This window comes from Camellia sinensis, chromosome 7, assembly GCF_055761805.1.
Source record: "Camellia sinensis isolate YWXY chromosome 7, ASM5576180v1, whole genome shotgun sequence".
Taxonomy (NCBI): Eukaryota; Viridiplantae; Streptophyta; class Magnoliopsida; order Ericales; family Theaceae; genus Camellia; species Camellia sinensis.
This window is the reverse complement of record NC_138967.1, coordinates 37975342-37998465: the sequence shown is the minus strand read 5'-3', so window position 1 is coordinate 37998465 and position 23124 is coordinate 37975342. Positions and strand designations below refer to the sequence as shown.

At 34.4% G+C, this 23124-nt stretch overlaps 1 protein-coding gene and 1 long non-coding RNA gene across 2 annotated transcripts; both read left to right on the top strand.

The window, feature by feature from the left end:
* Window positions 1-1135: 1135 nt before the first annotated feature.
* On the top strand, window positions 1136-22575 carry LOC114258614 (protein BLISTER). Its single transcript, XM_082877782.1, has 14 exons — window positions 1136-1312; window positions 1495-1643; window positions 4284-4992; window positions 5097-5626; window positions 6934-7053; window positions 7748-7813; window positions 12001-12111; window positions 14904-14980; window positions 16327-16394; window positions 18694-18807; window positions 20075-20271; window positions 20476-20544; window positions 21607-21762; window positions 22068-22575. Exons 2-14 carry the CDS (start codon window positions 1566-1568, stop codon window positions 22146-22148), a joined length of 2376 nt encoding a protein of 791 aa, XP_082733908.1. The 5' UTR covers window positions 1136-1312; window positions 1495-1565; the 3' UTR covers window positions 22149-22575.
* Window positions 18264-18541, top strand: LOC145795049 (uncharacterized). The gene is made up of 2 exons (XR_014335216.1): window positions 18264-18401; window positions 18478-18541. It is a non-coding gene; the product is annotated as an uncharacterized LOC145795049 (long non-coding RNA).
* Window positions 22576-23124: the final 549 nt, after the last annotated feature.

Here is a 23124-nt window from a genome sequence, read left to right as displayed (position 1 = left end):
TTTTAAAATTTTTTACCTATACTTTAATTGATATTATTTATGATTATCAAATGAGCTTAATTAATTTTTACTTAATACATTTAGTAAGTGCTGAATTTAATTATCAAATAGCACCTAAGGGCTCCATTTGATAATAGATTGTTAATTTTTTTAACTTTTTATAAATAGAAGGCAAAAAAAAAAATGAAGACCTTTTGACCTTTTGACCCCTTCTTTTTTTTTTTTTTTTTCTTCACTTATTGATAAATGAGGCCAAGTGTAAACATGCAACCCAATTTACAATCCATAATTGTATAATTATTTTTTGCACTTTCCATCTTAGTATATATAATTAAAAATAAAATTAGTTATTACACTACGACTACCTAAATTATTGAGAAATATTACTTTGATCTATTAAACTATAAAAACATATAAATAGACTTCTTATTTTTGAGAAGTATCACTTTGTCCCATAAACTATAAAAACGTATAAATCAACTCTGTAAACTATAAAAAAATGTACAAATTAAATTCTCTAATAGAAGTGGTCAAGGTGAAATACGTCAATAGTTTATGGAGATCCATTTTATGCTTTAATAGTTTAGAGAGTTAAATAATAATTCTCAATAATTTAAAAATTCATTTATATACTTTTATAATTTAGTAGGTAAAGTGATATTTTTAAAAATTTGAGAGACCTCCATGAAAATAATTTTTTTTGTTCAAGAAATATGAACCCAAATACCATTAGGCCTTGTTTGGGAACTAGTCCGTTTAGTCAAAAAGTTATTAAAAAAAAGTTAAAAAGTCAATAATCTATACTAAAAAGTCAAAGATTCTCTATTCTCTCTATTTTTTGCATATATTTTTGTGGAAAATTACAAAGTCATCTCAAACGTACTAATTTTTTTTAATTTATATTTTAATTAAATAATTAAAAAATTACTAAATTAACTTGTTCTCAAACCAAGGTGCGGTAACTTTTCCTATTATTTTCTTCCAACATCATAAACCATTCTGGCAACAGCAACCTATACCACATGTTTGAATATTGGTCATTTAAATACACCAAACTCCACGTGTTTTATATATGGAGTCCAACACACGTCATCATTATTATGTAACAGCCGGGTACATTAACATCCATTTCAATAACATAACATAATAGAGAGAGAGAGAGAGAGAGAGAGAGAGAGAAAACGCAATAATAAAATCGAAAATTACAGGAGGGAAGAGGACAGAGAAAGAGAGAGGCGAAGGAGGAAGGAGATCTGTTCGAACCAACACAAATCTCCCCGATCAGATCGGACCCTTTTGTCTGCAAATTAGGGTTTTGCCTCCCCCAATTCCTCTCCCAATTTTTCAAATTTTGAAACATCTTTTTTTGCCGTTAAACACACACCCCTCGATTCATACACCACATAATTCTATTTTCTTTCTCTTGATCTGAATTGGATCGTTATTTCCAAGGTTTGTTTATAGGGTTTTTGATGGCGATTCGTCAATGTTTAGGTTCGGTTTGTAGAGTTCGTGAAAATTGATGAGTTTAAGGAGCTTTGAGGTTGGGATTTGTGTGCATTTCAATGGCATCGGCTCAGGTTTTACCCAGTACGGCTTCTACCGCCAAGAAGCAAGAGCATTTGGAAGCTGGAAAGCGACGGGTATGGTTTTGCTCTCAAAATTTGATTGCTTCTGTGTATATGCTCATATGGGGTTATCAAGATTTTTTATTTTTAATTTATTTTTCTTGAAAATGTTCAAATGAGGTGGTTGTTTGGATAGTGACATTTCGTTTTTGTTGGCTCTTGATCAATTATACCAAAATGGGTAAGGGTAACAACTGTGGAATTTTGGGACAATTTGTAATAAGGAAGATGGGTTAAATTTGAAAACTTTTTAGCAGTTATTTTATGGGTATTAGTGAAAAATAAAAGAGGGTTTCAAAGCTTCAAACCATCTTCTGAGTTTTGTGCTTTATGCAATTGTATAGATAGTGTTGATAGTATAAATGTAAGTATGTGTGTACGTACCTTTATTTTAATGTATACACATGGATATTCAAGCCTATTGGGTCAGCTAATTGGGGAAAATGTCAGTTGATCCACTTGAAGATTGCATGCAAAACCTTGGAGTTTTCCAGAAACTTTAATTAGAAGTTTGCATTCCTTGTTTAATGGGCATCCTAGGTAATCACACATCAATTGTTGTATGGGCACAAAAGAATTGTTTCATTTTGTCCGTAAATGAGGGCTAGTCCTACTTGTGCTTGATCAGTCGAAAATAGAAAGTGCTGGATAGCAGCTTGGATTGTTGACTCAAGAGTGGTTTAGGTTTGATTTATTGAGAATTTATTGTCAAACAATCATTGGTTTCAATACAAAATCGAGAGTCAGATCAGAAAAGTAAGACTTTACCTTAGTGACATCATTATAGACGCTTATGGTAAATTTTGACACTGCTAGCAATGTACAGTAAAAAACCTTCCTCTTTCATAACTAGTTGAACTTATGCAAAATTATGAATTAAATGTTCAGCCTGCTCGATACTGGGCTGATTCGAAATTGGCCCTGTTTGCCTTGTTTATTAAACAAGCTTTTAATCAGGGCACGAGCCTGGTGATTAACTGAAAAACAAGTCTTTAATTGAGTGGAAACCTAGATATTTCTTGGTTCATTTGCGATATTGGTTCTCATTTTAATGAAGAGTTGTTATTTATTGAGCTTTTGCATGGATGGTTATATATGCTTATGAAAACTACATCTGGCCAGTTATACCTTGATGTTTGGACACTTGAAATTTGTGGGAATTCCAAATTCGTGAAAAGAGATAGAAGGATGCCAACTTAATGCTAGGCATCAAGAGTTTCTTAAAGCTGACTATTGATAGGGAAAAGGCTTGGCTTGACACCATGTTTTCAAGTTGGAGCACAAGTTCTTACACCTTTATTAGATAGGGCCTATGCTACCTTCATTAGTCAGTGGGGCGAGACAGGGCCTATCCTTGACAATTTGGGTGCTCTGATGCATTTGGATGTGTTTGCCTCAACCAATTCTTCCATATGTAAGCTATCCCATGCACAAAGGAGTAGTTTGGTTGGTTGGTTTGAAGAAGCTAGCAAGATGTTGAGCCAATACAAGAAGGGCGACAATGTGGGTCGCTGACACTGCTCATCCACTAAGAATACTTTTGGAGGGTGGTTGAGATATTGGTACGGGGATTTGAGTGGTGCCAACCAGCAATATGAATTACATGCTGTAAGTTAGAAGCCTCATAAGGTGTAGGTAGAGCATGTGTTGTATTTGCAGACAATAAGGAACCCATGGCTATCTCTTTATGAATTTCCTGAGAACTTATGTATTATCGCAGCAAATATCAGTTGCTTTAGGTGGATTTGGTTTTGTTGCTCCCTATTGGAATTTAGTCCTTTTAAAATATATATGTTTACAAGCTTTGGCAACAGTGGGGGACGTAAGAGTCTTGGTGGTGGTCTTTTGTTGGCTCTGAATTTTGTCATTTGGGTTATTCATTTTTCATTTTTTCAGATCTGTTGGTTGGAAGGTGATGAGATGGACTTTCAACTAAGAGGGGTGCTTCATCCATTGATTGTGTTAGGGATCATCACTGCCCCTTGATTCTGGATTATTGGGTGGTTTTGTGTTGGGGGCTATGCTTCTGTTGTGTAGTTTGTTTTACTTTAATGGTTGTGTGTCTTCTCTACCCTGCTAATGATTAATCACTCTTTGTTTTTTGTGACAAAATAAAAACTAGAATCAATGATTGTTCATGCTACATTTTGTTCTCATCTTTGTATGTGATTGTGTTCCACTCAAGGTCATTTGGCTGGAGAGAAATGCGCATGTTTTGAAGGAAATTATTGTGATGTCGACTTTTTATGGAAAGAGGTCGACACATAGCTTCTTTTTGGGCCTCAGTGAATCCTCTTTTTGGAAGGATCCCACTTTTTTTGATTGCTGAAGATTGGGTGTCAGTGTTTGATATGTAGTGTGATTTTGTCTTGCAACTTTCGTTCTTGCTGTTTTTTCTTTTTCTTTTTTTTATATTATATTTTCTTTGTAGAGGATGCCTCATCCTTGTTTCAGTTTTGTTTTGGCTTTGTGCCTTAATAAAATCTTTTGTTGTTGATCAAAAAAAGAAAATAAAATGAATGATTCGATATTTTTGAGTTCAAATATTCTCCTTTACCTGTTTTTGGTTAATCTTTCCACGAGTAAATTACTTTATTTAGGCATACAAGCCAAAATTTCAAATTTAATTCAGTCTGCTTTTATCTTGTCTTGCAGCTGGAAGAGTTTCGTAAGAAGAAAGCAGCAGACCGAGCCAAAAAGTCTGCGCCAGCGATCAATGCTAATGTTGTTCGACATGATGAGCAACCTTTAGACAATCAACGTGTAAGGCTTACGGATTCAAATGGGGTTGGTACATCGGATGGAGTTAGTGAAAAAGTTGAACCATCTCGTGTAGTTTTTGATGATGAAAACAAAGCGAATGAGTTTGTCCAAAAAAATGAGCTAGGTTCTTCTGACACAAATGCTAAGCCACCTGTGCCAACAAACTATTATAATGCATTTTCTGCAGCAACAGTGCAGGCACATATGAAGGATCAAGAATTTGATAGGTATAATGCATTGCACTCTGCTGGAACTGTAAATGTGAATTATAGCCATCAGCCACAAGAGAACAATGATGACTTAAGCATTTCTACTGGAGCCTCAATCAGACATGGGGATGGGATTGCAACTGACCAATCCGTTGCTTTTCGTCCTCAAGTGGTCTGGGAAACTGATGGCAATTCTGGTCAACCTGGTCCTTATGGGTTGGAGGGAGCCCATTCAAAAGATAATGATCATGTCAAGGATTTTACGGTTACAAGTTCTGCTACTCATGATATTGTTGCAAATGTCTCTCGTGAAAATTCTGGTAGTTTCCTACTGCAAAACAAGTTTGGTTATACGAGCCCACAGGCTAGTGGTCTAATGTCCTTATATGGAGGTAATATTACTGTCATCAGTTTTTCTTTTTCTTATCCTTGTTTTTTCTTTTGCGTATTTTTTGGGGGAAAAAAACTGGCTACAAAATTTTATTTTTTGTTGTAGATTCTGTTCACCCTTCTACCAAGATCAGAGAGTCTTATTTTGAAGTAGGGCAAAACAGGCATGCTGTTCCAGAGTCTAATAATACTATGACTTTTGATGTGGAAGAAAGAAAACTTAGTAATTCTGCTGGTCATTTGCCTGGTGGAAACAGCACTTCATTTTGGCCATCTGAATCTCAATCTACTGCCTTCAGTTTTGATCTCAGAAGTTCATCTGATAATCTGCCGTTGTATCCAGACATAGCTGAAACTAATACTAGGAGATCTCGTCCATCTTTCCTTGATTCTCTTAACATGCCAAGTGCAACATCTGCTTCTGAGAAGCCATTTACTGAGACTGAAACTACTCAAACTTTCTCAAAGTGGAAGTCTTCGAATGTGCCTAGCGCATTTGAGCATTCAAGGACCTCAGCAATTTCTTCTGGACATGGGGATGACATGTTCAGGCATACTGTCAATGACAACAGCATGGAGAGGAAACGTGACTCTTATTCACGAAAACAGGATGAAGATTTCGCTGCGTTGGAGCAGGTTCATATATTTTCTTTGGCTTGAAGTTTTATTAAAACGTTCTCATAATATGTGCTTAGTGTAATCAATGGCACTTTGATCTCTCAAAATACCAGCAAAGCAGTGGAAAAGAGCCATAAAGTATTCAATAGTGTTGTGCACCAACTATTTTTTGCCTGACTTGGGTTGGGGAGATAGTGGTGGGGGAAGGATGACTTCAATAGTGCTCAAAGAAGAAAGGAGGCCAATAGATATTTTCTATCTTACCGACGAGCACCAGCTTCAACTTATTCGGCCTAGCAAATTTTAATAATGATTTAGATACCTTCTGCTAAGGAGTTGTGTTTATGGTTTTACGAGATCTCATATTAGTTAAATGTCAATTTGATAGTTTGTGTGACCAATAGGAAAGGTTGGTCTGGCTATGGGGATCTTTCTTTTGTAGTGACTTTATGAAAAGTCATTCTCTCCAATTTACTCGTGTCCTTTTTTAGGTCTGAACCCATGTCCTATTCAGCCTGCTTCTTGTCCATTGAGCACGTTTAACTTAGATCAAGTAACTCCTTTGTACCATCACAAATGCAACCAGTCAACTATTGATGTACCAACAAAGAAGATTGTATTAGCACTCAATCACCTTTGTAACCATTTGTTCAACGTGATCAAGTCTGAGGGAATTACCATTATCATTTTTGACAATTATCTCCTTTGAATGGCCATTAAGTCTATCAACCTTATCAAAAATTAATACTCCATTAACATCAAAATCAAAGGAGAGATCAACCAACTGTCTTTTATTGTTGACATCTCACTATGATCATCTCTATCTCTGTCTTGATAGGTCCAAATTACCGAGGTCATTTTAATGATGAAGCCTTTGACACAGGCAAATTTTCTCCTTCAGGATGATCATTGTCTAGGGGCATGCTCGATATGGTTACTTATTGTATATTGATTTGAAATGGACAGGACACAATAAACTTGGTTTATCTCTTTATATTCATCGTAATAGTTGTAATTAATACTCTCTATTAGCCTTGAGGTGGACAAACTGTACTTCCATTATGTCTCTAACCAAGTGGAAATTCTTTTGCCCCTCCCATCACCTTTTTTTGTTCCTCAGAGAAACAACTATTCTTATTTCATTGGATAACGACACGTATATTGACATTTTTTTTTCAACACTAGTTTCCTCTTCTATGAAAATTTTCATTTCATTTAATATATGGATTTTTTGGCTGATCACATTCTTAAGAATTTTAAGCTCCAATTTCAATTTTAATGGTCAATTTTCTTCTTACATCTGTTTTCTTTTTTTGTTTTTGCAGCATATTGAAGATTTGACACAAGAAAAATTCTCTATGCAGCGAGCTCTTGAGGCTTCAAGAGCTTTAGCGGAGTCTTTAGCTACTGAAAATTCGTCACTGACAGATAGTTATAATCAACAGGTTGGCTTGCATTGATGATTTAGACCATTGTGTTCCAAGATGGAATCATAATATTACTTACGCACGATACATGCATATATGTATTTAGCAATGTAGATGGCATCCATATCAACTGCTAAACCATGGATTAACTGCATGTTTTATGTAAAATGATCGAAATACATAAAATATATTTGCTTTTAGGGAATACCAATGGTGGATTACTTTTCTTTGACCATAGTATGTATCTCTAGTGTTAATTTTCAAACCTATGGGTCTGTGTCATGGCAAAAATTGATAAGAAGCATTTGAACCATCTTGATGAGTCAGAGGTTCAATACTGTTATGTCTAGGATTTATTTTGTTTTTACTGTAATGTGTCTCATGAAAGCTTAAAGAAACTTCTTGTGTTGCATGCTTTCAAATGTGTTTTTGGGGAACCCAAAACCTGGGCCAGCTAGTTTAAACATGGGCAAAAGATGGTAGGTGGCTTGTCAACCAGTTTGGAGGATTGGATTGAGGTCTGGGAATGTTCCCATAAATTATTTGTGTCCAATCATATTGTCTCTTACGTGGCTTTTATGGACCAAGTCTATGTGTGTGCATTAGTCTTTATGTATATTCATTCTTGTCTGTCTGCTTAAGCTTTCCATTAGTCGCTTGATTCCACTCGATGGTATTATGCTTTACGTTGATGTATTTCTTTCCTTTTCAGGGAAGCGTTGTCAGCCAACTAAAATCTGACATGGAAACGCTACAAGAGGAAATTAAGGCCCAACTGGTTAGTATCGATCATGTCCTAACTTACTGGGAAAAGTGAGCTTATTTTATTGAATTTTCATTAGTGAATTTCGAATCTTGCAGCTGTATACCACCTGTTGTAGCAACTTTGCAAGGTTGACCTTTGTAATTAAACCTGAACAGTTTGAAATTTTTTTTTCTCCTTTTTGTTTTCTTTTTTTATTTACGTTTTTTTTTTTTTTTTTTGATTGGATAAAGATGAGATTTGACATAATATAAGAGAGCAAAGAAAGAATACAATTGGGGAAGCTTACCTTGCGCGCATTTTGAACCATGCCAAATTTGATTGGAAGTATTGGGTTTTTGGCCCTTGTTCACATCATTGGTCAAACATGGGTTACATTCTGCATGCTGAGTTCAAAATTGTTGTAAAGTCTTTTCCTTCTTAATGCCATACTTTTTTTTTTGTGGCAGTCTCCACCAGTGGCCATAGTCTTACTACTTTTGTATCCCTTAAAACTTATCACTCTTGTTGGTGTAGTTGTTTATCTTTGTTGCGCATGACTAAATCATACCAACTTAGTTTCTTTCTTTAAACCCCTGATTAGATTATTCATTAATCATTGCAATTCTCTTTATATATACATGTATCTAGGGGTTATATATTGCCTGTGAGTTAACAATGATGTATATGTGTATCGTATATATTAGCTTGTCCTACTACCTCTTTTGTCATAGTCACATAATTATGGATCGAGAGATTGGTGAATAAAATTTAAATAGTTCAAAATTGCCTTCGAAGTAGACAAACTGAAGCACATCTGGGGGATAAGAAGGTGAGAGTTGTCCCACAAGGTAATCACACTAAGATGTTACATTTAGTTACGGTATTCTTCTTGATTGCTGCTGATATGGGGAGCTTTCTGATTATGATGTTTTAGGCGCGGGAAAATGAATTGCTTAGTCAGCAAGATGGCCTTCAAGTCAAACTATATCAGCACCAGTGCTGATCATGGATTATTGTCTGCTTTAATATTGGAATGAGAATTGTTATCTTGCTTTCTAGTCTTAGAAATAATTTTTTTTTTTTTTTTTGAAGTTGTTAGATTTATAACTGAACTTTTTAAGAAAAGCCTAGAAGCCAATTGTAAAGGGACAATCTATTTCATTATTCCCCAGTTAGCATTATAATTGCTGAAGGGACTGGTGGAAACTGGGCATCAGAATCGAATCAAAACTTAAATCTGAAAGAAGATGCTATAGGTAATTGCAAACAGAGTGGCATACTTTCTAGTTGCAAGAGTTGCAATAAATTGTACATCATCCACGACTCCCGGAAAAAAAAGATTAACAAGGTTACAAACAGGCTACTGGCAGCATGAGTGCATGCTTCAAACATGACACTGGTATAGGCTTATATTTCCTTTAAAAATCAAAAAGTAATTTTTTAATTATGCGGTCATGCAAGCACATACACATAATATTATGGCCTCGTTTGGGAAGTGGTTATTTTAGTAAGCTATTTTAGTTTTTGGTTATTTTAGTAGGCTAAAATTTTTGTGTTTGGGAAGATGATTGGATTTTTTTGTGGTTGGATGTGATGTTTGTGAGAGAAAAAGTGAAATGATTATGGGTTTGATGTGATATTTTGTCTTATTAGCTATTTTAGCCTATTTTGTCTTTTTGTGATTTTTAGCCTAAATTAGGCTATTTTTTTTCTTCCCAAACACCCCCATATATGACAAGAAGTTTTAAGGTTTAGTAGTATTAAAATCATTTTTTTGACTTTCATCCTTGAATTTTATTATTATTTATTATTTTATCGTTTTAACTTCTGTTTACTTGAAGATTGGTTCATCTTGAGAGCAGATAGACTTGCACTTGGGGAAAAAGAAGTTGAGGACATATGGGGGAGGCAGGTACCAGTGCTTTTTGTAGAAGAGGGGCCCTTTGTAGTTATAGTAATTACATTGCATCCATAGTTTTGAGGGTATCAGGTAACATAGGCTTTTGACTGGGGTGTATTGGGGGTTGGTCTGAAAGTACACCACTTGCTGTGATAACAAAATCTTTTTTGCCTTCTATGTGAGACTAAAATTTGTCAACTTGCACAGCAATTCAACCAGACCAATATAAAACAAACTGTAATCAAAACTACAAAACATCAATTTGTACATGAAAAACCCAGTAAGGGTAAAACATAGGACTGTAATAATCGAAAGTTCAAAACTACCAAACACCAGTTTTTACATGGGAAACCCGTTTAGGTTAAAAGCCATTGGACCATAGTCCAATTTCAAGCTTCCACTATATCAAATAACCAGTTTAGAAGTTTTTGTTTAGGAATGAGTATATTTGTGAATGGGTAGGACTAGCACTAATAGAAGTTAAGTTGAGAGAGAATAGATTGAAATGGTTTGATCATATACAACAGAGACCAATAGAGGCAGTAGTGAAAAGATGTGATACAGTGACGGTAGGGGAAGTGTTAGGGGGAAGGGGCAGACTTAAATTGACGTGGGCTAGTGTAGTAAATAGAGATATGAATCCTCTTAATTTGACTAGCCAATGGCTTTTGATGGAGTCGAATGGAGAAAAAGGATTCATATAGTCGGCTCCATTTGAGGGGACTTGAGGCGTGGGTTGGTTTGGTTTCTGTCTTGGCACAATAACATCAAGAATAAAATTATTCTTGGCAAACAAACATTTGTTCACCCTCTGGTCTATTCCAACTCAATAATATGAGAGAAAAAGGTGAGGTCCACCAATTTGAACAGAAAAGGCCTTGTAGAGAAATCACTGCAGAAGGTTTGATAAACAATCCAACTAGTGGATAACAAGTATCCTACATCAAGAACAAAAATCTGAGTTTGATCGGGATCTAAATTGCCTTCTGATCATAGTGAGTAAATGGGCTGGTCTTTCCTCTCAAATGAGAAATTCTCTCTCTCTCTCTCTCTCTCTCTCCATTTGTCACTCTACACGATGGGGTCCTTATCACTCTAACTCAATTTAATTTAATTAATTAATTTATTTTTTGTATTGACCCACCAAAGGTGGGTTATATATATAAAGGTGGGATTATATCATACTTGGCTTCATAGGGAAGCCTTGTGCACAGACAGATCAATTCTTTTTGTTACATGGGCTTAGGCTACCCACATGAGGTGGACCCAACCTAATAGGGGGAAGGGGGAGCAGCTTGGGGAATGTTTGGGGGGCCCACCTTCAAATCTCATGGTCTCAAGAGTGGACATGGTGAAAATATTTTAGTTGGAGTGGTAAGTTTGCCTTGAAAAGATAAATTTGATAATAGATAGGTGGATTTTAAATGATAAATATATTCTATTGAAAAATCAGGGGTTTGCCAAGGGCAAAAGTAGAAGCATTAGGTTTCATACAAAGACAGTGAATGAATATAGAATGTAGTAGGACCCATAAATAGTTGTGGAAACTTGATGGCTGAGCTTTTGTGTTTGAAGTTATGTTGAATTCTTAAATTCCTAAACGAGGGGTGGGGTTTGCTGTAGGATTGGATGTCATGCAAATAGCACGCACAATTTGGTATTGGAAGAAAAATTCTTGGCTTTAAAGGGTTGGAATTTGCTCAACTTTACCGGTGTTTGGCTCTTGGAATTTAGAAAATAATAATAAAAAAAAAACTCCCAATTAGTACCTATTAATGGGTGTTTGGGAGGGGTAGCTGGAAATTACGGGCAACAATTTGAATTGCATAAATGTGATCAGAGAGGACAAGCAGAAAAGAAGAGAAGAAACATATTTTTAGTAGGTGCCAAAAGGTGTGATTCCCATTTCCATGTGACTTGCACAAAACAAAACTACATATCTACGTCCTTACACAGTAACAGTCATATTTTTCTTTTCTTGTGATACAGTAACAATAATCTGGTTTTTCTTTGCCCTTAAAAACTCTATGACAACATGTTAACCTAAAAGTAATATGAACTCAAACTTGACTCAACCCAAAACTTGATTACTCGAGGTTTGAAGTGGGCATCCTATGTTCCCAATTTGTTGCCTTTTCTAGTATGATTCTACACATTGATCAGTTTTAAGGTTTTGTTGCTCATTTGTCCATGGATGGAAGTCAATTTTTACATAATAACTACATTTTCTTGTCCTCTTCATGATGTTTGCATGGCATATGGTGTGCCCACTATAAAAAATATGTTTGCAAACTTGTTTACTTATCTTTTATGTTGGCAGGTGGAACTTGAGTCTATAAAAATGGAATATGCAAATGCTCAACTAGAATGTAATGCAGCTGATGAACGTGCCAAATTGTTAGCTTCTGAAGTTATTGGCTTAGAAGAGAAGGTAGTTTATGTTTGTGGTAAATATAGTTTGCCTCCTTCCCCCCTGTATCTTTCCTAATAGGATTCCATTCCACTTTTTTCCCTTTTGTATGTAAGTTCTTTTTATGGTGAAAAAACTACAAAGTTATCCTCAGATTATATTGGTGATCTGCTACATATCAGATTAAATATGTAGCAGTTTGTTTTATGATTGTATGGCACATTGTATAATAATAGTTAATAACACTTAACAGACATCAAACCATCTCAGAAAATGAATGAACCTTCTTCTGGCGAGAGAAAGTTGTTAGTGTAGAAATTCAAAAGGAAGGGAGGAAGGTGTTTTTTTGTTTGGACTGGTGGACTATTGACTTAATTGACTCTCCCTAATTAGTTTTTGCCAACTATTATGAATATCTCCCCTTATGATGGCCATAATTTGTTATCAACCAGAAAAAGTTGTTCGACTCAACTTTGTGAAAATATATGTATCAAAGGAGATATAGTTTGATGAATTTTGAAAGAAAAAATCTTTGCATCCATTGGTCTTTAAACTTCAATAAACAATATCCTTAGACACGAGTTATCCATGCTGTTCATGACTCTTGGCAGCAGTTTATATTGAACTAAACATCCAACTGGTCCTTCAAAACTTTAGCATCCAATAACTGCAAGCAGAGATGCAACCAACCTATCATTTCAATCCCTTTTTAGATGTTTAGATTGGTGCTTTATGAAGGATGTAAGAATTACCTGAATTCGAATCGACCATAACAATTGTGCCTTCATTTCCTTCCTCTACACCTTTAGTTGCTTGTTTTAGAAATTACCTTAATTTGAATGCATAATGAGAATTGTTTCTTCATTCCTCTACACCTTTCATGATAGATCCACCCTCCTTGTTGATATTGTAGCCCTTGTTCATTGGTCCTGTTTTGATGTTCAAGTTTTGGATCCTGCATAGTTTTAATATTTCTTCTCAAGAGCCCCCATTACACAACTAACCATCTGTCAAACAGTGTTTTTCAGGTTCATCATTTAATTTATTTCCAGTGCTTTGATCTGTAGCTGGTTTTGTTAATATAAAGTATATTGCCACTATAATGATGTTAGATCACTACTATTGCATTGGATTTTGGAAGCATACAAATCTCAAATTATAAACAGGTGGTCATCTGAAGGGATTAAACTTCCAATTAGCAGTGTAAAAGGATCTCTACCCCTTTCTTTGTTTTTGTGGTTGGGAGGGGAGTGTCCCTTTTCTTTAGACTCTTTCTGTACAGTTCATTGGTGATCTATACATGCCTATGGATGTATATTTTATAGCTTGAGTATAGGTTTTTACTTATGGAAAAAAGAATTATGTAAAGAAGAGTATTGAATTTACAAGGACCATACTTCAAGAAATTTGTTCTTATTTCTTTTCTTTTGGGGTCTGTGGGGAGGAGGTTGGGTAGGGTTATGTCCTACTTTTAGGGAATAAAGAATAGTAAATTAGAAATTGTTGACAAAGTTAGCTCATTGAGTTGCATTTCCTAATTAGGATCCTTGGGTTTCCACCTTGCAGTGCTACTTGAATGTTGAAGGAGACTTGTTGGTTGTTACAGTTTTGTGGCACCCAATTAGAATGGAGTATATCATTGGGAATTTCCAATTAGTATTACCAGATTAGACATCTGACTTGAAGAAAATATTGAGTTTTCTCTATTTTTAGACATAGGCTTTCTTGCCACATGTTGTGTGATGTATATAGATAGAGATATGTATGCGTGTGTATAATTATAATTTTCATGCTTTTAAATAAATGCAGTAATATGTGATATGTATGAAAATCATAAAATTGGATTGTATCTAGGAGAGGATTGTACGCTAATGCTAGTCTATGTTACATGGACTCTTTAAAATAAATCAAATACTAGGTGTGGGATATTTGATTCATAATCAAATACTATCATTATATGTATATATTGTTGTATAATTGCTATAAAATTAGTAAAATGCCTTTTTTACACTGCATGTTATATATAATATAACACTATTTTATCTCACATAATAGATTAAATATATAAAAAATCTGACCTTTTTTTGTTGAGCCCGCGTATCATTAAATTTGAGGGTTGATGGGTCTGACCTCTAGATATGCAGATGTAACCGAGTTCATGTAACATGGATGCTAGTTGCCAACTAGTCAGTGGGATCTGCCTCTTTGAACATCATATTTGGCTTAATGGATGCTGCTTCTGGCAGATCTACTTATAAACTGTGAAAATGACGTGAACACAATGGTTGGTGAAGGATATTACTTTATTGTGAGCAGGCAATTTTGAGAATTGTTTTTAATTTCATCAATTGTAATTAAATTTTTGCATCCAAAACTAGCTATTTGGGTGAAATGGACCATTAGTTAGAATGTTGTACGATTTCAACTTTTTCCCTTTGGAAGTTAGGGAGTAATAGTAAATGCTTGACAAATTAGACAGTTTTATGGTTGTAATTACTTTCTTCTAGAACTGAGAGGTGATCGTTAATCTATTCGCTCTTTTGTTTTCTTCTGTACATTTTATGGATATAGTTTTTTTTCTTTTCTGTTTTGTGTATGTGCTTGTGAGCACTTGATATTCCTTTCTAATTAGTTTTATAAAGTGGTAGTAGACTTGCTATTATTTTTTGTGATATTTCATTCCGTATTTTTTTTCCTGAATGTTAGATTTAGCTTACTGAGTGAGCTGCGGCAAATTTTTTGTGGGCAGCTCCTTCTCTCTCTCTCTCTCTCTCTCTACTTTCATTTATGTGCTATCTAATGTATCTTTTCAGGCACTCAGACTGAGGTCTAGTGAACTAAAACTGGAGAGGCAATTAGAGAACTCACAAGCTGAAATTGCTACATTCAAGTATGCCTTCTCTTTTGATGGTGAAAGATGAATTTTATGATCTCCATGCTTAGTTTTACTTATTTCTGTTTCTCTTGTATGTTTTTGGCGTAAGCTGTTTCTTAAATGGTGTTGACATCATCTGATGCTATTCATGGATAAGCATTAATATTGCAGAATTATTTTGGGAATTGCAAGTAATTCGGAAATTATGTTTGATGCTGTGATGATTTTGGCCTTGAACCGTAGTTCACCAATGACTGAATTATTCACAACAAAGTGATTTAAGAATTGTTATTTGACATGAGTTGTTTACACAATATTAGCAGTGTATTCAAGGAAAAAAGTGATTCTATCATACTTTTCAGTAACCTGGGTTGCACTTGGTTATGTACAATGATTTAGCCTTTTATTTGTATAAATAATATAAATCAATTATGATAAGATTGTTAATTGCCAATTGGAAAAAGAATAGAATAAAGAAAAATATTATTAATTCAACCAAACTGTTTGTTGCTTCATTAGATTAAAGGCTATGCTCGAATAGTTGAGTATTAGCAGTGTATTCAAGAAAAAAATTGATTCTATCTTACTTTTAAGTTATCTAGGTTGCAAATGCACTTGGTTATGTACAATGATTTAGCCTTTTATTTGTATAAATCAATTATGATGCGGTTGTTAATTGCCAATTGGAAAAAGAAGAACAGAATAAAGAAAAATATTATTAATTCAACAGAACTGTTTGTTACTTCATTAGATTAAAGGCTATGTTTGAGTAGTTGAGATTTCTGATTCTGTTGTAAGATATGCTTGAATTGCTGAAATTTCTGATTCTTTTATAAAATAGAATGGAACTTAGTTGGTATTGATGTGCATTTCTGAAATGGTTAGTGAAGGAAAAATATTTTTTAGTTCTCTTTTTTGCGACACTCTTGTGCTTGATGATAAGAATAATAATTATGAATGATACATGAGAAGGAGAAGATGACAATGTAGATTGGAGACACATGTATGATCAGTTATTCATAACTTGCACAATGTGGCTTAAGAGTTTTCTGGTTTTAATTTATAGAAATTATAGACAAACAATCTTGTACACTGGGGATGAAGGTGACAATTGGTGCTTTCCGTGTTCACTTGCTTCTTCTTTCTATCCACTTTCATTGTTTTTATTATTATTATTTTACCTGCATATAGCAGTTGTATCTCCAGGCAATATTCTCTTTTTTGATAATACATATGATTGATCTTGGCTTAAATCATCTGACAAGAGGATGAGGCAATTTCCAGCAGGTGCTGTTTCTTAGCAAGTTTTCTTCAGCACGATTAAATATTTGACGATAGCCTTTCCGTGTTGAATTTTGTAGAAAGAAAATGTCAAGCCTTGAGAAAGAGCGTCAAGATTTGCAATCGACTATTGATGCTCTGCAAGAAGGTTAGCATGCTTATTGCGCTTAATTATTGCATTTTCTTTGCACAGTAACGTAAAAAGAGAAGTATGAAAAGAACATGTTGAGTGGTCCTCATTGCAAAATAATGTAACATCTGAGAGAGCCAATGCATCCTAATCATCTTACTCTCTCACATAGCTCCATACGAAAATGATAATCTAAAATGAATCGATAGAGTGTGTGTAAGTTTCGTCAAATGTTCTCAACATATTTCCCTCTAGATTATCCAGGAACTGTAAACAATGGTGCAGTGCAGTGTGATAAATTTTCCCTTCCATGTATAAAAGCTATGGCTGCCAATCTTCAAACTTTCACTATGGTAATTTATGAGTTTCATAGATTAGACATCTTGCTTTCAATGTCTTTTGTTAGGATTTCTAGTGATGAAAATGTCTGATGCGTAACAGTTCCATATTCTGTTACTTTCACGGAATGATTGCCATGCTTTAGTTTATACTCTCCCCACATCCTCCCCTTCTTTTCTCCGGCATGAATCTTCTCTGCAAAAACTTTTTGGGCAACTTAATATTCTTTCTGGCATCATCTTCTTTACTAACTTTCTCAAATCTTATTCTCTTTTCTGCATTTTTTATTTCCTACTATCATACCAGCTGATCTTTTTTTCTGCTGTCCTCTTGTTTTCTTTATTTTTCTTCATGTCTATTATTGTTAGTCCTTATAGGCGTCTTTATTGGCTCTGTTCTTCTACATCGCTGATTCTCTATCCTTTCCTTTTCTCTCTTTGTTTCCTTCTTTTCTTCTGCTGTTGTTTATTCTGTTGTTTTTTTCTTTATTCCATTGACTTGCATATAGAGAGGTTTGCTTTGTGCTTTATGATCATAATGTTGGATTGTGAGGGTTGTTAAATGAGACAAGGATAAGATTATTGGTGACTTAATAAGAAACAAATGTGGTGACATTAGGCAGTTCAAGTAAGATAGGTTAGTAATTTTGTTTCAAGGAGTTCGTTTATTTGAATTTGATGTTAATGGCACTTTAATACTCAAGACAAGTAGACAGGTTTACTAATAATTGTGAGAACTTAGCTTTCACTTCTCAGAAGGTAAAAGTTTTGAGGCAAGACCATTCTGAGGAAGTGGTTAGAAAGGTGACTGAATTAGGAGTAAAGGACAAAGTGGGGTACAAGGTTTTAAAGGGGCAGTGCGGTGCAGGAAGAACAAATCTGTTGTTGCTTTGTTTTTTTGCTTCACGGAAGAGTTCAGGAGGGAGTTTAAGGAGAAGCCTGCAGACAAATCTTTTATTGCTATTGGAAAGACTGGAGTAGAGAAATAAAAATCTTTAACAGAAGATGACCAATCTACTTTTGAAAATTGGCACTAGTTTGAAGTGTATTTTTTGGTAGTGGGTCTCTTTTGGATTTTATTTGGGGTTTGTGTCTTTTTTTATACTTTTTATACTTTTTATTGTTTTCTTTTTCTTTTTCTTGTTTTCAGCCAATTCTCTAATAAAATTTCTTCATTCTTGATGGAAAAAAAGAAACAAATTTGTGGGAAGTCTCAAGTAGCACCTGTTAAAGATGAAATTAGGGAATATTTTGAGAGAGAGATAATTTGTTGGGGAAATTGCATTTCGGTGGAGCAGTGGAAAAAAATTGCATTTTCATGATGGTGCAACTCTCCTGTGTGCATGGTGCAAATTCATTCCTGTGCTTGGTGCAACTCTTCCTGTGTGTCAGAGTTGCACCAAGAAAAAATTCCATTTGTAGTGCAATTTTTTTTCCACTGCTCCATGTATTTGCAATTTTTCTAATTTGTTTATCTACAACATAGACCAACTAACCTACCAGTGTGGAGGAGCATTTGGATTCGATTTGAAATAAAGCAAAACAGCTATTCGTATTGCTAAAGGAATGTGAGTCGAGGTTGTGAGGAAGGATACGATTGTCTTTAATTAAACCAAGTAGATGTTTCACAAAGAGCTGTCTGGAGAAGATGGATCCATGTAATGACCCTTGAGTAGCTCTGATTAAGGTTTGTTGGATTATGTTTAGTTTAGACCATTGTATGTTTCTGACAAGGATATCTGAAGATATATTCCATGAAATAGGTTGCTATTGGAATTCTGATTCTCAGAAGTAGGGTGTTCCATCTAACGTCCAAATATTTCCAAGGAAAGTCATGCTCCACCAAGTGAAATTATTGTTTGTTACATATAATTTCTAATTTCTGATCTTTGTTAGGGCGCCATAGTTTTTTCTTAAGAAGATATTGTTTATTTAGTTATTTATTTATATTCTCCTTTCTCATTGTTCTCTTCACACAGAGAAAAAGCTGCTGCAAGCTAAGCTACGGAAAGCATCTGCAAATGGAAAGTTCATTGATGTTAACAAGGGTCCCTCTAACAAAAAAGATGTGTCAACTTCTACAGATGATTTGAGTATGTAATTCTGATAGCTCTCTGTTTTTATTTTTTTGTGCTTATAGTTCTCTATTTTTAGTCATTATGGATTGTACCTTAATAAAGTGTCTTTACCAATGCTATTAAAATTTATCCTGGCCAGCATATGCTGCATATCATTTGTCAAGTTTTTTAGCATAAAGCTTAAGTGGAACCTACTTTAATGCATATGCTGCATATCATTTGTCAAGTTTTTTTAGCTTAAAGCTTAAGTGGAACCTACTTTTATGTTGCTGCCAAGAGAATTGCATGTGTCAGAGCGAGTTTGTAAACCCAGAATTGTTTCAATGCTCTTACAGCATAGTTTCGAAACCAAGAATTATTTTTTGATGATTGCAGTTGGCATTGTGATTATATATCTGTCATGCTAGATGTTAATGGACTATTTTATTCTTTAAGTTCTTTAAGTATAAGATTCAATTACGGGCAGATGAGCCATCAGTGGCGGCTCCAGAAAATTTGGTTAGGGTATTCAAAAACTTGAACTTAAATTAGAATTTGTATAAAAAGAATACACTTGTCAGTGGTTATTTCCCACTACTAATAAATCTTCCGATTTGAACTTCTCAAATCACAAGCAAAATACTATTAAATAAATTATTTTCAATGTAAGTAACTAAACAATCATTTTTTCATTAATATCCCATTTCGTTACGCAATCAATTCTTTACAAATTTTATGTCCTAATTTGACATGAGCTATATTTACTAAGAGAGCTATTTGTTTGGTACCTTTATTTTATTTGAAAAATAAATAGGAACACAGATATCAAACATAGTACCACAAAATGTATGAATGGATGAGATTTTACAAGATTGATTGGTGCACTTTTGAAAAATCTTTTCTATTCTTACATTTTTTGTGTTCGAGTTTATGTTTGGTTTCTATAGTATTAGGCTTTTTCTTTTTTGTTTGAGGATAGTTTTTTGATCTTGAATATTACTCAAGTGGAATGTGAGTTGGGTGTGCAAAAATTGGAATCAACAAATTAGGTGTTCAAGATCTAAGAATTGGGTATTCAAAATCTTGATTCATTACTGATAAACATATATGAAACCTCAAAAAAAAAAAAAAAACATCAGGGTATTCTATTGAATACCCTTGAGTGTACATGCTCCGCCTCCCATGCGAGCCATGGATGTATTTGTATCATTACTAGTGATTATTGGATATTGATTGTGCTTTAACAGTCGTTTTCATTCTATGAATTTGATCACTCTTTTGGTTGTGTTTATTGTTAATTTAGTCCATGAGGACGATGCAGATGCTTCAGCGGATACCTCAAACCAGGAAATGCACAGTACTGCACCTTTTCTCAGAAGTGAAGCCTCCAGTTCCTCGTTGCTCCCTGAAAATAGACAGTTCAATCTTGAAGTTTCATCTTTAAATATTCCAGTTGATCAAATGAAAACGATTCAAAACATTAACACATTAATTTCCGAGGTAGCATGTGTTCCCTCTTTATATAGATTTCAGTTCAGGTGTTTCTTGCAGGATGAACCTTTTTTATTTCATTTTTGTAAGGTTCTGATATCTATATTTTTCCCTTTTTCATATTTGATATTTTTGGTTACCTGATGAAATAATTGAAGTAATATTATTGAGTATACTTTTAGAATTACCGAGTTCTGGACTTTGTGTTTGCAGTTAGCATTGGAGAAGGAAGAGTTGATGCGAGCATTGCTTGCTGAATCATCTGAAAGTTCCACGCTGAAGGTAATGTTGGTTTTAATATATAAACGGAGTCTCTGGTTCAACTGTGGCAGTATTGAAATGTTAGAACCAATTTGGGTTAAGGATGGTAGTATTGAAATGTTAATAGTCTGTGGGTGTTTGTTTTATGTTGATTGTAGGAACACCTTATTGCATATTATTCTGAGGACCAGGATCCACCATTAAATAAGCCTCACTGAAAGACCAATATTATTAAAACTGAGATACTTCAGTGAAGGTTTACGACCCTTTATATAAAATAATAATCCTATTCCTAACAAGACATAGAATAATGAACAAAATTACCAACAATTGCAAATTTCTATTAGATTCAAACTGAGATACTATAAAGTATAAGAAAAGTGTCCAAAAAAAAAAAAAAAAAATGAAAACTCCTAAATTAAGTCATAACTAAATTAAAACTTTCTAGAAAGGGGAACAAATGTGAATTTGGGAGCCAAAATGAGAGACTTTGGTGGCTTAGGTCACGGTGAAGCAGTGAATTTTTGTTGTTGGGCTGTTTCAGATCGAACATGGGTTGTTCTGGCCCAAATTTGCAACTTTGACTGGATGCCTAAACTAACTGACACCGCATGTTCTACATCATATTTAGAATCAAAAGACATGGTGAAACATTTCACTTAATGTAATTTATAGTTATGAAATACATTGTTGAAATCTGTGATTTCATTATTTTTGGGGTTAACATACAGTAAGATTTTAAGCTGGAGATTTCTGTGCATTTTATTAATCAATGCGATGCAGTGAAATGAAATCTTAGATGTCAATATTGTATTTTAACTGAATAATAATCTTCTAATGTTAGATTGGAGAAACTGTTATTTACTTAATTTTTCTTACATGCATATTCATTCACACTCATCTACTTATCTTCTTTTTAACAATGGATTCTGAAGTTCGATTGGAATCATAATTGTTTATCTAAACATAAAATCTAGCCCAATATCTGCCTCAAAATTGTTTTGTTGACGTACAATTACTTATCTGAGTTTGTTGTATGACTTGTCTTTTAAATTTATTTGTTTTCATTTCTTCTAAATGAAGGAATTGAACAAGGACTTATCCCGAAAACTTGAGGTTCAAACGCAAAGATTAGAGCTTTTGACTGCTCAAAGTATGGCACATGAAAAGATTCCAACACAACTACCAGATCCTAGCAGCATGCATGACTACACTCCATATGCAGATGAAGGCGATGAGGTACATTGTTAGTAATTGTTCATTTGTTTAGAATATAAACCATTTTCTGAACCCAAAAGGTTTGGGACTAATTGTATCATACTGAGGATGGCATTCAATGTCTTGGCATTCTTAAAATGGTGGATGGTTGTTTTGCGCATGCGCTCTCTCTCTCTCTCTCTCTCTCATATTTATTTCTCTATCATCTCCCTTCTTATATACTGCAAGGAACATCATTTGTGTTTTTTATTTTTTATTTTTTGATTTTGTTTCTGCAAACTGATTTTCATACAAGGTATCTCACTTCTCTCTTTTCATTTAACTAGGTGGTGGAAAGGGTATTGGGTTGGATTATGAAGCTCTTTCCAGGTGGACCATCAAGGCGGCGAACCAGCAAGCTTCTTTGATTTGTGAGTGGTAAAGACAGCTTTCCAATGAAAAAGCATATTTGCAGATTCCTCCCCCACCCTTATTTTTGGTGGTACAGCAGCGGTTGCAATCTGTATATTGCGAGTCAATTACACCATCCATTCTTTTTTTGAGAGGCTTTCTAATCAATTGGAGGATGCAATTGTCGTCTCTCAACAGTTCTGAAAATAAAGATGTCCCATTGTTGCTTCTATTAGTAAACTTGGGAATGCAATAGTTTAGCGAGACATTTTTTGCACATGAGAGGAAAGTTACCAGAAAGAGAAAGAAGAGAGAAAATCATTTTGTTGCAAGAGTAGACATGATATTGTAATGTGTTGTTTCTTGTCATAATTATATTGTACGTGTGTTGAGGAGGTTGTTGGGGCTTAAAGCCCAATATATGAAAGAAATGATTTTTGGCAATTTTACATGTATAATCTTTTACATACTCCTATTCTTTTCTTTCTTATCAAGACTGTGTTTGGATTACGGATTTAGGTAAAAATTTGATAAGGAATATGGAAAAGGTAAGTGAAATATGAATGAGATGTAGTTACATTTTATTTATATTTCACCTATTTTTTCTCACTTTTCAAATTTATATCCAAATGTATGATCCAAATGTAGTCTTAAGAGAAACCTCTTCTGAACTGATTTAGGTCTGGTTTGGGGTGTCCTAAAAAAGTGTACTTTTTGTCTTTTTGGACTAAAAAAGACAAAAAATATATATAGAGGTTTGGGTTAACTTTTTGACTTTTTATGGAAAAATGTGTATTAAAAAATTGTATAAAAAAAGTGTGTAAGAGATGATAAGAGAGGAGTGGGCCCCAGCCATACAACCGGCTGTACAACCGGCAGACTCAATTGGAGTTGGAAATTATTGGCTAATTTTTATACAAAGCATTGGACGGTTTTGTTTGGCCCGTGGGGGTCATCACGGGTCCCATTTTAATAATCTGAACCGTTCAATAT